The sequence below is a fragment of the Mobula hypostoma genome, chromosome 19 (assembly GCF_963921235.1).
Source record: "Mobula hypostoma chromosome 19, sMobHyp1.1, whole genome shotgun sequence".
Taxonomy (NCBI): Eukaryota; Metazoa; Chordata; class Chondrichthyes; order Myliobatiformes; family Myliobatidae; genus Mobula; species Mobula hypostoma.
Window position 1 is genome coordinate 56445796 of NC_086115.1, and position 14574 is coordinate 56460369.

Below are 14574 nucleotides of genomic sequence, written 5' to 3' on the forward strand. Positions count from 1 at the left end.
GAAGAGGAGGCGACGTCGGAGCCGCGTCACTTCCGCCACCGCTGATCCTGGGCGCCCGGGTGCTCTCTCCTGCTGCCGTTAGCTCCTTCTCGGTGCAGCCGGCCGAGGTCGCATTCGCGGCGGAGTTATCCCCCGTCTGTTCCCGTGAATCCCTCTCCCCAACCGAAGGGCGGTTTCGCTGAGCGAGGGTCGGTGAGGTGTAAGATGGCGGCTCGGGTGAGGAGAAGGGGAGAAACTTGCCTCGCCGCGGCTCAGGCTGGCGAACGGGGGTTGGGGCGCGGGAGAGGGAGGGAGAAGAACACTGCTCCTCATCCCTCCCGTTCGGAATAAATTGACAGAGACCCTTCATGGCCCGTCGGGGGTCTGCAGTTGTGTCAGAGTTGGACTTGACCCCAGAAGGACGCCGTCTCACAATTCATTGCACTCGGTGCTAGCTGCGGGCCTTGGGCACGTCTGCCTTTATCTTTTCAAATAGGCTTCAGCTTGTCACGAATTTGTGTGCAGGACACCCTTCTCACTCTGTCCCCATCCCACATATTTTCCCCCTAAGTGGGGCTGTGGGGATCTCGAAAACCAGACTGCCAGGTGCCGTGCGACACCACCAAAACTCTTCGGATCAGCTCTCTCGAAGATTAAATAACTGGCATGATATCTGTAGTGGTTAGGTCCAACCTTTTATACTCATCCATTCTCCTTGTTCTCAAGATTTAAAATCAAAATGAGATTTATCTGGGCTGTTTTATAACATTCATTGTGTCATAACTGTTTAAAGGTCAGGGTTCATCCAGTGCATGTGCGCTAAATTTGGAATTTAAACTATTGTAACGTATTGAATTTCCTCTGCTTGGAGCCAAATTAATTGTGGAAAAGTTGGAGATGATGCAGCTAAGCCTGTTTTTTTTTTCAGTTGGATTGATTGACTTGCTTTTCTGTTTGCATCACTTTTCAGATTTACAGGACATGTATAAGCATAAGGGGAGTTACAACAGCTTTGCAAACACAATGTATTAAGAAAAACTTGATGCACCGTCGGATTTCAACCCCTCTTGCAAACTATAAATGCAACTTTAGTACAAGTAAGTGCTGTGGAAAAGTTGTTTATTTTTTTTCTAATGAATCTCGGAAATTAATTAGCTTGGCTGGCTGCCTGGGAAGAAGCCCTTTAGCAAAGAGTCTACTGAATTAAAGTCTACTGAACTAGAAACATAGAATTATTCAGATAAGACTTGAGGATATTTCTAAAGAGCTCCTTGTATCTAGGTGTGATGTAATCACAAACCCCTCAAAAAAACTTGTTGCAATCTCAGAAGAATTACAATAGGAGGATCCATTGAAATTGGGTGAGACTAGAACTAGAGGTCATAGGTTAAGGGTGAAAGGTGAATTAGGTGAGGAAAATCTGAGTGGGATACTCAGGGTGGCATGATGTGGAATGAACTGCCAGCAGATGTGGTGGATGCAGGTTTGACTGCAACATTTAAGAGAAGTTTAGATTATATGGACTGGAGGGCTATGGAGGCTAAACACAAAATACTCTGCAGATGCTGGGGTCAAAGCAACACGCACAACACACTGGAGGAACTCAGCAGGTTGGGCAGCATCTATAGAAACGAACAGTCAACATTTCGGGCCGAGACCCTTTGTCAGGACTGAAGAGGGAGGGGGCAGGGGCCCTGTAAAGAAGATGGGGGAGGGTGGGAAGGAGAAGGCTGGTAGGCACCAGGTGAAAAACCAGTAAGGGTAAAAATAAAGGGGTGGGGGGGTTGAAGCAGGGAGGGGATAGGCAGGAAAGGTGAAGAAGGAATAAGGGAAAGCACAATGGTTAGTAGAAGGAGGCGGAACCATGAGGGAGGTGATGGGCAGCTGGAGGAGGGGGCAGAGTGAAACTGGGATGGCGGAAGGGAGGGGGAGGGAATTATCAGAAGTTGGAGAATTCATTGTTCATGCCAAGGGGCTGGAGACTACCCAGACAGTATATGAGGTGTTGCTCCTCCAACCTGACCACAATGGAGGCTGTCAAGTGTAGGTCAATGGGATTAGGTAGAATTACAGTTCAGTACAGATTAGATGGAGCAAAGGGCCAGTTTCTATTCTGTAGTACTCTGTGACTCTTAAGTTCAAGAACTTTCTAGTATGTATTGGGGGGGGGGGTAGTTTTGAGAGTTGCTTCTGACTCTTAATAAAAAAAAAAGAAATGAGACCTTATGAACTTAGTTTTTGGAACTTTCCCTTGGAATATTTAATCTGTCTCTTTAGCCTTTTCTACAGATGACCTTTTTCTTTTAATTAACGAATTTAATTGGCCAAAATCTGTTTTTACTTTAAATCCACACACATAGTTCATAGACCAGTTAATAAAATAGAACCGTGCTGTTGTATTGCAGATATCATTCAGTCCAATTGGGACTTTTGTATTTGACAATGCATGCAGGGAACTCCATTTGAAGTATTAAATGTCAACATTTTTAATTGACATCTGACCCTTTAATTGAGACTTATACCTTCTCTTTAGCTTATTCAAACTTTGCTCCTGCTGTTACCCAGCCCGCTCCCTTTTTCAAGGGCACTGCTGTAGTCAATGGTGAGTTCAAGGAAATCAGCCTGGATGACTACAAAGGGAAATACCTGGTTGTTTTCTTCTATCCTCTGGATTTGTAAGTAATTTTTCACGGGCTCTTTGCTTGGGGCTTGACTGTAAAAGAAAATGTTTCTCAGCTAGAATTTCTTCATTGACAAATTTTATACAAATCATATTTATTGCCATGTGCAACTTTAAAATAGATATTTTGGATAAAATTCTAAACTATTCCAATATTCTATTAACATGCATGCAAGTAATATTTGTTATCTGTATCTGACAGCAGCAAAACTAAGTGTTGATATTATGTTGCTCAGAGTTAAGGAAGCCTGAATATCTAAGCTTTGTTATCAACTTTGAAAATATTGACCAAGTGATGGGTGGAGAACCTTTTTTTCTGGAGCAGTTCTTTCTTACTTTACTTAAGCCCATCAACCCTACTGGGTCGTAGGCTGCCGACAACAGATTGCCAGAGCCCTCTGTCTTGGGCCAGTCCTTCGAGTTATCCTAGGTGTAGTCCATCTGCTCCTTCCTATTGAATGATGAAAGCCTTGATAGAGTGGATGTGGAGAGGATGTTTCCTATGGTAGGAGTGTCTTAAGACCAGAGGTCACAGCCTCAGAATAGAGGGGTGTCCTTTTAGAACAGAGATGAAGAAGAATTTCTTAGAGAGATGAATCTGTGGAATTTGTGGCCACAGGCAACTGTGGAGGCCAAGTCTTTATTTATATTTAAGGCAGAGGTAGATAAGTTCTTGATTTGTCAGGGTATGAAAGGATACGGAGAGGAAGGCGGGAGATTGGGGCTGAGAGGGAAACGGATCAGCCATGATGAAATGGCAGAGCAGACTCGATGAGCCAAATGGCCAAGTTCTGCTCCTATATCTTATGGTCTTCCTCTCCCAGGGACGAGGTTTTGGAGCTTCTGTTGGCATTTTTGCAGCACTAGGTTTTTATGGGATGGGGTTGCTAGTCCCATGCCCAGTCCCCTCCTTTCACAGCCAGGCTTGGGACTGTCCATGGTGGAGTTTCTTTCTTATGTTTTATTTAATCTGTTAATTGACAAGTGGATCTTTTTTTTTCTCTCTAGTTTTAATTCCTTTCTTACCTTTGTTTTTTCTCATTCTGAACCCATTCTGGTACACAACATATGCTCATTTTTGTACATCTGTATACATATATTGAAAAGAACATTTATGATTTCCCTGTTTATATGTGAAGCAATGTGACGGAGGAGGGTTGATGCTTTTGCGTGCTGGGGTGCTTTGGTGTTCTGAAATTTTTTCTGTCATTCGTTCTTTGGGGTTTATCTTCTGTTTTGTGGGTGTCTGTGGAGAGTAAGAATTTCAGGTTGTATAATGTGTACATTCTCTGATATCAAATGGAACTATTGAACATTGAAGCTTTGCTGTTGATTATTATTGCCGCTCCAAAGCTGTATACACTGTAGTAACTGATATAAAAGCTATATTCTCTGTATGAAGTGTTATACATAAACATACACTTAAAATTTTGTCAATTGCTGGCATGATGAGTACTTTGGAATTTGTTCTAGTCCAATTTGATATTGTTGGTATTTGGGAAAGAAGGTTGATTCCTGTATTGAAATTAACAACCACATCAGACAGGCTCTGGAATGTTGGCTCTGTTGCAATCATTTTTGATTATGATGTTGTACAGTTGAACAGTTTGAACAGTTTTTAACCATAACTAAGGCTTCGCACTAAGGTCCTTTAGAATTGTTGAAGATTTATGACATAAGTGGATGATATTGGACCCATTGCAACAATGCTGGTCTCTAATCTATAGACTCAGATCTATCACATGTATATCAAAGCACCCAGTGTAATGTGTTTGCATTAGCAACCAACACACCCAAGAATGTGCTGGGGGCAGCCTGCAAATGTCACCACTCATTCTGGCGCCAGCAAAGCATACTCACAATGTTCAGCAGAACAACACGAGCAGCAGCAGCAAACCATCAACTAAGGCGAGAGCTGAATTCACTCACTCGCTCTCCGTGATGCTCATTCCACTTGCCAGGGCGCCAGAGCCTTTTGCTGTTCTGTTGTTGGGTCAATTTAAATGCCAGCCCAGATAGACTGAAAAGGAAGGGGTTTCAGTTGGGATGAGAGCCGTTCTCTGTGATAGTCATCTCCATGGCGCTGAGACTGTGAAGACTGCCCTGGCTGCTGTGCTCCGTGCCTGCTGATGTGATAAACTGATAAGTGGGTCTTTGTACCTTTTCCAAGCTGCTCCAGGGTTTGGATCTGAAGACTCCATTTGGGTTTGGAATGTTATCGTTGGCTTCAATTGTTTGCATGATTTGTATTTTCCTTTCTCTCGTGCATTGAGTGTTGGGCTTTTATTTTTATTCTTTTCCTCTTTAATTGGGTTCTTTCAGGTTTCTTGCTTTGCAGCTACGTGTGAGCAAACAAATCTCAAGGTTGTATAACATACACTCTTTGATAATAATTCCTGAATCTTGAACAACAGAACAAATCAAGACTGCAGCATAATAACAAGCCTTTTTCTGACCCTTTACAAACATAGGCAGGCCTCTAACCCCAGAACGGTCTGTTTCTCTGGACTCTCAGACATTGGGCCAGTCCCAGGCCTTGACAAGCACCCTTGACCTTCAGATTCTACCTCTGGACTTGCCAACCTCAGTCTCTGACCTTTTTGGGCTTTGTACCTCTGGATTTTGCTGAGATCTTGACTTTCACCTTTGGCTTTGCCCTCCAGACTTTGCCAGTTCTGGGTCTCAACCTTGGGTCTTGCTGATTGCAGGCTTGACCTTCGAGCTTCAGCCCCAGATTTGCCAATCATGGATTTGAATTTCGGGCCTTGACTTACAGACTTGCACGACCACTGTGGCATGAGGTGGGGTAGAGTCACAGGCCCTTATTACTCCCGCCTGCATGGACCTCCGGATCAGACTTGCTGAATTGGGGATCATTGGTCTCCTCAGCACCTGCTGACCCAGCCTCCAGGAACGCTGATCCTCAACTGCGTAGCCCTCCAACCTGGACTCCAAACACCAGCTCCTGCCCCTGACTTTTCACTCTCCCTCATTCTTAAAGTTTGCAGCTCCAGGTTAACATCCAAGCACATTTTTGTGATGATGGCATTTACCTCCCTTTCATGCAATGAATCCCAGAGTTCTGTGCTCTGCATTGGGGAGAAATCCACCCAATTATCCTAATAATTTCTTCAAACTTTCTGTCTGGAGGCATTGGTCCTCGTAATTTCAAATGCCTTCAGTTAAGTCTCCCCTCAGTGGGTGTGTTCAAATGAACCAAGCCTATCTAATCTTTACTCATAGCTGAAATTTTCCAGTCCTGTCAACCTCTTTGAAAAATCTCTCTGCACACTCTCCACTGTTATCTTTTTAAATATGACTATAACTGTGTGCAGTACCCCAGGCTGTAGTCTAATTAGCATTGTATAAGTTCCAGCATAATCTCCCTGCTCTTGTATTGCATGCTTCTGTCTAATAAAAAAAAGCATGCACCTTGTATCCACTATATCAATCTGTCCAAATCCTTTGAGGGATCTATGGACATATTCTCTATGGTTCTTCCTCACCTCAGTGTCCTTCCATCTGTTATATTTGCTTTGCTTTGTTGCTTCTCCCAAAAACAATATTTCCCTTTTCGGATTGAATTCTGTTTCCACTTTTCTGTCCAACAGTGAGGCTTTCTACATTTTAATGCAATCTAAAGTATTCCTCAATGGTGCCTATAGCAACAATTTTTGTATATATTTTATTGTGCCCTCTATAAAAGGAAAGGTACGTTGCATCCGGAGTTTCTCCGGTTAGCGGACGATTTCCCTCCACACCTCTCTGATGTAGTGGGGAACCGCATATGAGGCAAGTTACAGCAGTGGTTTGCCATTGCCTTCTGCCAGGTGAGTTTCTAAAGAGATCACCAGCTCGTAACCCAGCACGGATGGAAAGCGTGCAGGGGAGCTGGCTGGATTCGAACTCGGGACCTTTCGTCCCAAAGTCCAGCACTGATGCCACTACACCACCAGCCAGGTCTGTGCCCTCTATACCCAACTGTAAATCATTATCCTTCAAAAAGCTAGGGGCCAAGTACTGAAGCCCCAGAGCACCAATGATGATGGCTTCCAGTTACAAAATCACTCATTTACTTTCACTTGCTGCTGCTGCTGGGTCAATTTTGGACTCCTGTCAATTTGTCACTGTCCCTTCAGATGAAACTCATGAAAAGTGCGAGCACGTTTACTGTGTTTTACGAAATAGCTCCTTTTCAACAACCAGTAGATTTTAGATTTGAACAGCATTACTTTCTTCTATGTGACCACTCAAAACTATGGAGTCATTTTATTAAGATTGGTGCTCGTATATTAAGATACAACTGAAGTATTGTACTAAATGTGTTTAAAACTTTAACGACTTCAAATGATTTAAGTATTCGAAAATGGAAAGTGAAAGCACTTGGGGTTGCTTATGTTTCTATAGTTAACTTTGAAACATGCTAAATTAAATGGGTAGTTTAAATTTCCTTTTGCTAAATGATATAGACAAAAGTCTAATTTTTAAGAAGAAATGCGATGTCTGCTTTTGTATCAAAGTATTCTCTAGAATGCAAGCATTGGCAGATATATTTTTGCAGTCAGCTTTTTGTTTCTTTCTACATACATATAGATATGATTAGAAAAGATGTGTAGTTTTAAATAACTTCTAAGACAAAAATATGTCCTTTTTTTTCAGTACTTTTGTTTGTCCGACTGAAATCATTGCTTTCAGTAACAAAGCAAGTGAGTTCCATGACGTAAACTGTGAAGTAATTGGTGTTTCTGTAGACTCTCATTTCTCTCACCTTGCCTGGATCAACACTCCAAAAAAGGTACAGAAGCATGCAGGAAGATTTTACACTCCTGCAATTGATTTTTTAAAATGAATTTTTGTTAATTTTTGTGCAATAATTATGTAACTTTGTATTTAACAAAATAATATTCTGAATTATCAGCAACGCATTCAAGTTTTGGTGTTGAAAATTAAGCAGTGTCATCAGACTATTTCACAAATGCAATGTGTTGTGAGGTAACAAATTCTTAAGATCTGTACAAAATAATGTTCTCTAAGTTAATTATCTTGGGATGGGAGATTTTTGTATTTATTGAGGCAAGAAAACAGAAATTATTGAGTGTGTTTCTATTAAGGTAATAAGAATTATATTTCAAAGTCAGTGTCATTTTAATTTACTAGTAAGTATCTTTTAAATTTATGCATTTGGTTAAGTTTCCCCAATATTCATTCTTTTCTTCCAGAGTGGCGGTTTAGGGCACATGAATATACCACTACTGTCCGATATAACAAAGCAAATGTCACGGGATTATGGAGTGCTACTGGAAAATGCTGGTATTGCTCTAAGGTAAAGTATTTTGTTATAAGGGATGCTTCCACTTCAGTCCCTCAGATATTAAATAGCTGATGAGACGATTGTATAACCTGCAGATTCTGCCAGTGGTGGAGCAGGGGAACCTTAATGGCCAGGATGAATGGGCAATGTGGGAGCTGGTGCATTGCCTCTGCCATTCCACTGGGTGTCTGTGTGTTCCTAGTGAATAGTTGAGATTCTCGCTGCCATCCTGAATACTCCTCATTGACTTTGAACAATCACAGCCCAGGGATTCCCATGAGTTTGCGAGGATGTTAGACATGCAGTCATTAAGAACATTCTTCAATGTATTCTCTGTCCTGCAGATAATCTGTTGCTGTGACGGCATTCCGAACTGAGTGGCAGTTTTTGGAATCTGGTTTGTGCATGTGAATGACATTGGAACCTATTATGTGTAATTCAAAGATGTCCTGGAAAAGGTTAGTGTGGGGAGGTAGAGAATAATAGTACAGACAAAAAGTTTAAGATATTGCAAGGTGCAGGGCTGTGGTAGTGAGGAGAAAAGAACTGAGCCCTATTTTAGTATAGATCATGAATTAAAGTTACTTGGTGCTGTAGAATTTGATGTTGAATCAAAAAAGCTGCAGTGTTCAGTTTGAAGATGAGGTAATATTCCGCGAGCTTGCAATAGACTTTGTTATAACAATGCAGGTGGCCAGAGTGAGATGAAGAATTAAAGTGGTTAGGAACAGAAAGCTCAGGGGTAGCCCATGCATACTGAGTTCAGGTTCTCTGCAGAGTGATCTGCTTTTGGTTTCTCTGATTTAAAAAGTAGACCACCTGTGAATACGAAGTGCAGTATACGAGACTGGATGTGTAAGCAAATTGCTGCTTCACCCGCAAATCTGCAAAGACTGCTTTCCTGAACGGTGGACAGAGAAGAGATTGAGGGACATGTGTTTCATCTCCTACAGTTGCGTGGGTATGTGCCAGAAGAAATGGAGTAGTTGGTGGAAAATAATGGGGGAAGGAGTCACCAAAGAATGGTCCCTTCAAAACTGAAGGGGCACGAGTGGGGAGAAAAAGATGTCTGGAGCTGGGAGAAATTACAAGGGAGAATCTGCTGAATACAAGTACTGGAGACACGGAATGCAAAAACTATACTTCAGGAAAGGGTGTGAGAGCAGAGGTGTAGGAAACAAATGGAAAGCATTCAAGGGTACTGACTGTTGAAATGGAGGGAGAGCCACTGTTTAGAAAGATGGAAGATATTTTAGAGGCATCCGTATAGTACAGTGATTCCCAATCTGGGGTCCACGGACCCCTCGGTTAATGGTAGTGGTCCATGGCATAAAGAATGTTGGGAACCCCTGGTGTAGTAAGTCTCATCGTTGGAGCAAATATGATGGAGATGGGGAAACTGGGAAAATGGAATGGAGACTTTACTGGAAGCAAGGGAGGAAGAAGCATTGTCAAGATAGCTGGAAAATTCTGTTTTGTAACAGATGGTGTTTACTGTGTATGCATGCAAAAAAAACTAATCTCAGGTGCATTTATGGTGACATATATGTAATTAAATATGTACTTGCCTCCTTTGGTGGAAACACAGATCCTGTAAGAGAAGAGTCAGAGAGGGGCCATGCGAAGCTGAGAGATGCTTGGAAATCTGCAGCAAAACTGAAGGCATTTTTTGCGTCTTAAGTGAAAGGAACAGAATCAATACAATTGTAGAAAGAGTGGAAAGAGAGAATCACATATCCCAAAAAGGTTGGATTTAATTTGGGCCTTTTGTAAGTTCCCATAGTTAACTTTGATCTGGGATTTAAAAAAAAGACTCCAGCATGACTATGAGCCACATGTAGAAGTTATTTCCTTTCCTTTTCACTGTCATGATTAACTTTTGAAGTCCTGGAGAACAGACAGCAATGCTTTATTGAGATTGGCTTTGCAGGCTTGCCTGGTGCAACACTTAGAGCAGAGACATGGAGAAGAGCCAAGTTCTGGTGACTGGAATGGTTTTCAGATACAAATGAGTGTCGGGAGTTTTAGAACTAAGGTGCACCTAAATCCACAAATAAAGGATAAATGCAGCAAAGTCTTAGATGTGTTGTGCCAAAAGCCAGGTCTAGGAGAGTTGTACAAAAATTATTTCCATCAGTAAACAGAAGATGCATATTTCTGGTGTTGGAAATTGAGGGATAACTTTTTAGAGTGAATCGAATGTATATTTCAAAACTTAGAGATAATGGGTATTGAGCAAGGACTAATTGGTTGGCATTCTCAGAGAGCTTGACTGTTAGTTCACTGTTATGAATTATACCCTTCTGCTCACAAAAGGTTAATGGCTGTGTCTTCTACAACAAAGCTCCACAGTAACAAAAAACATGTGGCATTTTGTGGGATTTCCATAGACCAACAACAAGTAGATATTAGAAGAGAAAAGTGATGCTCCCTGTCATTGGTCTGTCCTTGATTGAAGATACTGATTAATGTTAAAGTCAATCAGGCATCTATTTATTGTTTACTCTTTAAATTAGATAATCACCCCAAATTAAATGTTTATGATTGAATTAAATGTCTATTTTTGTTATTAGTTCTCTCTGGTCCTGTACCTGTTTGTTAACACTATTCATGCAAATTGTTATTGTACTTGTTATGTTAAAGCAAAGGGAAAATTTAGAATTTTGTGTTAGCATTTAAGCAGATTGGAGCAAAGATGTTTCTGCGATGAAGCAATAATATGTTTCAGTTACCTAGAGTTCTTTCTACTTCCTTTATCTTGTATCTGTGACCTAAACTTGTCAGTATTTTTCAGCTATGCTGGCAAATTTGTTCTTGAATAAGGCATTTCATGCTTGCCGTTCATTTCATTTTGCAAAGCAGATTTCATCTAATCATTTTGATAAAAAGTGAAGTCCAAATTGGAAATAAAGCATCCATGTGCTAATTGAGAGCTCCTACTTAGTTTTGAATATTCATATTTTTCAGATTATTTTAATGGTTTTATCCTGGAAAGTTACAGCTTCAAATCTGACATGAAGTAAAATGTGATTAGCCTTTGAAGTGAAATTTTAAAAAATGGTAACTTTTCTAAATTGTAATTTTACCAGAGGTCTTTTCATTATTGATGTTAATGGAATTATCAAGCACATAGGCATCAATGATCTGCCTGTAGGTCGCAGTGCTGAAGAAACTCTGCGCTTAGTTAAGGCATTTCAATTTGTTGAAACCCATGGAGAAGTTTGCCCAGCAGAGTGGACCCCTAACTCTCCAACGGTATGTAATATTGCACTTAATTTAGCAGCTCAATAAATTAGTTGGGCTAAGCATTTGTGGAACAAGCAAACAATTTAGTTGTAAAGTAATTAACTTAAGTTTTGCATCACTTACAGAAGTTATATTTTCCTACAGTTTCTTCAAATGTCAAGCAATTTAAAATTGTGCTAGCTAACTTCCTAACAAGTGGATAGCTGTGATATCAATATATATTAATCAATAATATATGTGATATCAAAATATACTCAAAAATGTTCTTGCTTTCAGTAAAACAAAAGCTAGATGCCTGTTAGATCTGAGTTATAATCCTCTTAATGTGGTACCTTGCTTGTCCCTTTTCAAGTCCTGTTTTGAAAATAAAGGAGCAGTTTGAACTAAAATATGAATGAGCAATTCTATTGTGTGTAGAATTGCTCTAGAAATTGGTAGTTCATAGCATTTTGATATGCATTCCCATTCACTGAGATTGTATATACAGTAAATGGGTTTAAAATAGCACTTGATTTGCTAAATCCTAATGATGCTCTGTAAGCAGACTTTCAAATTTAGGTGGTAATGGGTTTTCTGTGATTTCATAGTTTGGGGTAGCATTCCCTGAAATTTTCAATTGCCTCAGAAGGTATTTGGCATCTTGCCTTGGCTTTCTGCCTGACATAGGCAACTTGGTGTGGAATGGGAGGTTGAAATTATATTTCCATCTGTTTGACTAAATCACTCTATTGTACTATTAGTTTAACCTTCTGGTTTTTACTTCTCTCCCCAACCTGCAGTATTTCCCCATTATATAGATTTTAGTGAGAAGTTGCATTTTAATTTTAATTCCCAGACTAACATAGATTGGCTTTTGACAAGGTCCCACGCAGGAGATTAGTGTGCAAACTTAAAGCACACGGTATTGGGGGTAAGGTATTGGTGTGGGTGGAGAATTGGTTAGCAGACAGGAAGCAAAGAGTGGGAATAAACGGGACCTTTTCAGAATGGCAGGCAGTGACTAGTGGGGTACCGCAAGGCTCAGTGCTGGGACCCCAGTTGTTTACAATATATATTAATGACTTGGATGAGGGAAATAAATGCAGCATCTCCAAGTTTGCGGATGACACGAAGCTGGGTGGCAGTGTTAGCAGTGAGGAGGATGCTAAGAGGATGCAGGGTGACTTGGATAGGTTGGGTGAGTGGGCAAACTCATGGCAGATGCAATTTAATGTGGATAAATGTGAAGTTATCCACTTTGGTGGCAAAAATAGGAAAACAGATTATTATCTGAATGGTGGCCGATTAGGAAAAGGGGAGGTGCAACGAGACCTGGGTGTCATTATACACCAGTCATTGAAAGTGGGCATGCAGGTACAGCAGGCGGTGAAAAAGGCAAATGGTATGCTGGCACTTATAGCGAGAGGATTCGAGTACAGGAGCAGGGAGGTACTACTGCAGTTGTACAAGGCCTTGGTGAGACCACACCTGGAGTATTGTGTGCAGTTTTGGTCCCCTAATCTGAGGAAAGACATCTTTGCCATAGAGAGAGTACAAAGAAGGTTCACCAGATTGATTCCTGGGATGGCAGGACTTTCATATGAAGAAAGACTGGATGAACTGGGCTTGTACTTGTTGGAATTTAGAAGATTGAGGGGGGATCTGATTGAAACGTATAAGATCCTAAAGGGATTCGACAGGCTAGATGCAGGAAGATTGTTCCCGATGTTGGGGAAGTCCAGAACGAGGGGTCACAGTTTGAGGATAGAGGGGAAGCCTTTTAGGACCGAGATTAGGAAAAACTTCTTCACACAGAGAGTGGTGAATCTGTGGAATTCTCTGCCACAGCAAACTGTTGAGGCCAGTTCATTGGCTATGTTTAAGAGGGAGTTAGATATGGCCCTTGTGGCTACGGGGGTCGGGGGGTATGGAGGGAAGGCTGGGGCGGGGTTCTGAGTTGGATGATCAGCCATGATCATAATAAATGGCGGTGCAGGCTCGAAGGGCCGAATGGCCTACTCCTGCACCTATTTTCTATGTTTCTATGAAGCAGATTCAGTATATCGTAAGTGTCATTATTCATAAATTATTGTTAAACTTCTTGGATTATATTCATTCTATAATATTTTATTAAACCATAAAACATATTTGTCTATTAATCCTGCCATTTGTTTTACAGATCAAGCCTTCCCCAGAAGCTTCCAAAGAATATTTTTCTCAAGTCAATGAATAACATCTAATATCCATACCTTTTATTGGTGTATTTTGTTGATGTTTGGACAGAATGACTACTTGGAGGTGGAGGTTTTCTTTATCTGGGATAAGTTGTCCCGTAAGGTTGGAGTCAGCAATAGGCCTAATGTTTAACCACTGAATCTTATCATGTAAAATGAAAACTATACTACTGAATGTTCCTTTGCTGTTTAATACAGTATTGTGCAAATGTCTTAGGCACATGTATATAGCTAGGGTGTCTCAGAATGTGCATAATACTGTAGTTGTCAATATGGAGCAGAGAGTCAGTTTGTAAATCTGGCGGGAGCAAAGGATGTTGGGAATGGCAAGGGCGGAGCTCTCCGAGAACAGCGTGGGACGGGTGGCAGAGGAGTGCCAGGGGTGCAGGGTGGCATGGATGCAGACACACCCAGCCCTGAGACACCAGGCAAAGTCATTTCATTCCAAACAACTGGTTTATTGCTCATTATGGAATGTCTCTCTGGTGCTTCCCACTCCCTCCCCTCTTCCTTCCCCTTTTCCCAACCATGATTTCGTTCTCCCAGCCCTCTTCCTGCTCTCAGTCCACAGTAGAGACTGGTATTAGAATCAGGTTTATCATCACATATGTCATAAAGTTTGTTCTTGTTTTTTGCTGCAGCCCTGTGCAGTACAATACTTAAAATTAATACAATACTGTGCAAAAGTCTTAGGCATCCTGGCTATATATGTATGTGCCTAAGACTTTTGCACAGTACAATATGATGTTCATCTAAAGTAAACCAGAACAGAAATTCTGTACCAACTAATGAATCACAAAATTAAACCAATGTTTTCTTTATACAAGAAAGTTTCAAATATAATCACCTAAATTGCATTTAATTCTGTAATTCTAAGTTATACCCGATACTCTAAATAAATGTACGAGTTCCTAAATTTATTGTCATCCAATTTTTTTCCAAGCCATCGCACTGCTGAGGAGCATCATGCAATTTTTCAAAAATGTAAACCAAGCCAAATTTTATTTGGTACTGAATGAATCGTTGGCAAGAATTCTACATAGTATTTGTGCATTATTGGTAATTAAAAGATTGTCATTTTGTGTTGTATCTGGTATTACCAACCTAGATCTTCTCACAGGAAAATTCATTTGTTTACACGTCTT

General features: G+C 40.9%; 1 protein-coding gene across 1 annotated transcript; it reads left to right on the top strand.

Moving 5' to 3' along the window:
* Positions 1 to 37: 37 nt before the first annotated feature.
* LOC134359064 (thioredoxin-dependent peroxide reductase, mitochondrial-like) lies at positions 38 to 14336 on the top strand. The gene is made up of 7 exons (XM_063071936.1): positions 38 to 216; positions 950 to 1076; positions 2513 to 2654; positions 7319 to 7454; positions 7879 to 7982; positions 11060 to 11225; positions 13375 to 14336. Exons 1-7 carry the CDS (start codon positions 205 to 207, stop codon positions 13426 to 13428), a joined length of 741 nt encoding a protein of 246 aa, XP_062928006.1. The 5' UTR covers positions 38 to 204; the 3' UTR covers positions 13429 to 14336.
* Positions 14337 to 14574: the final 238 nt, after the last annotated feature.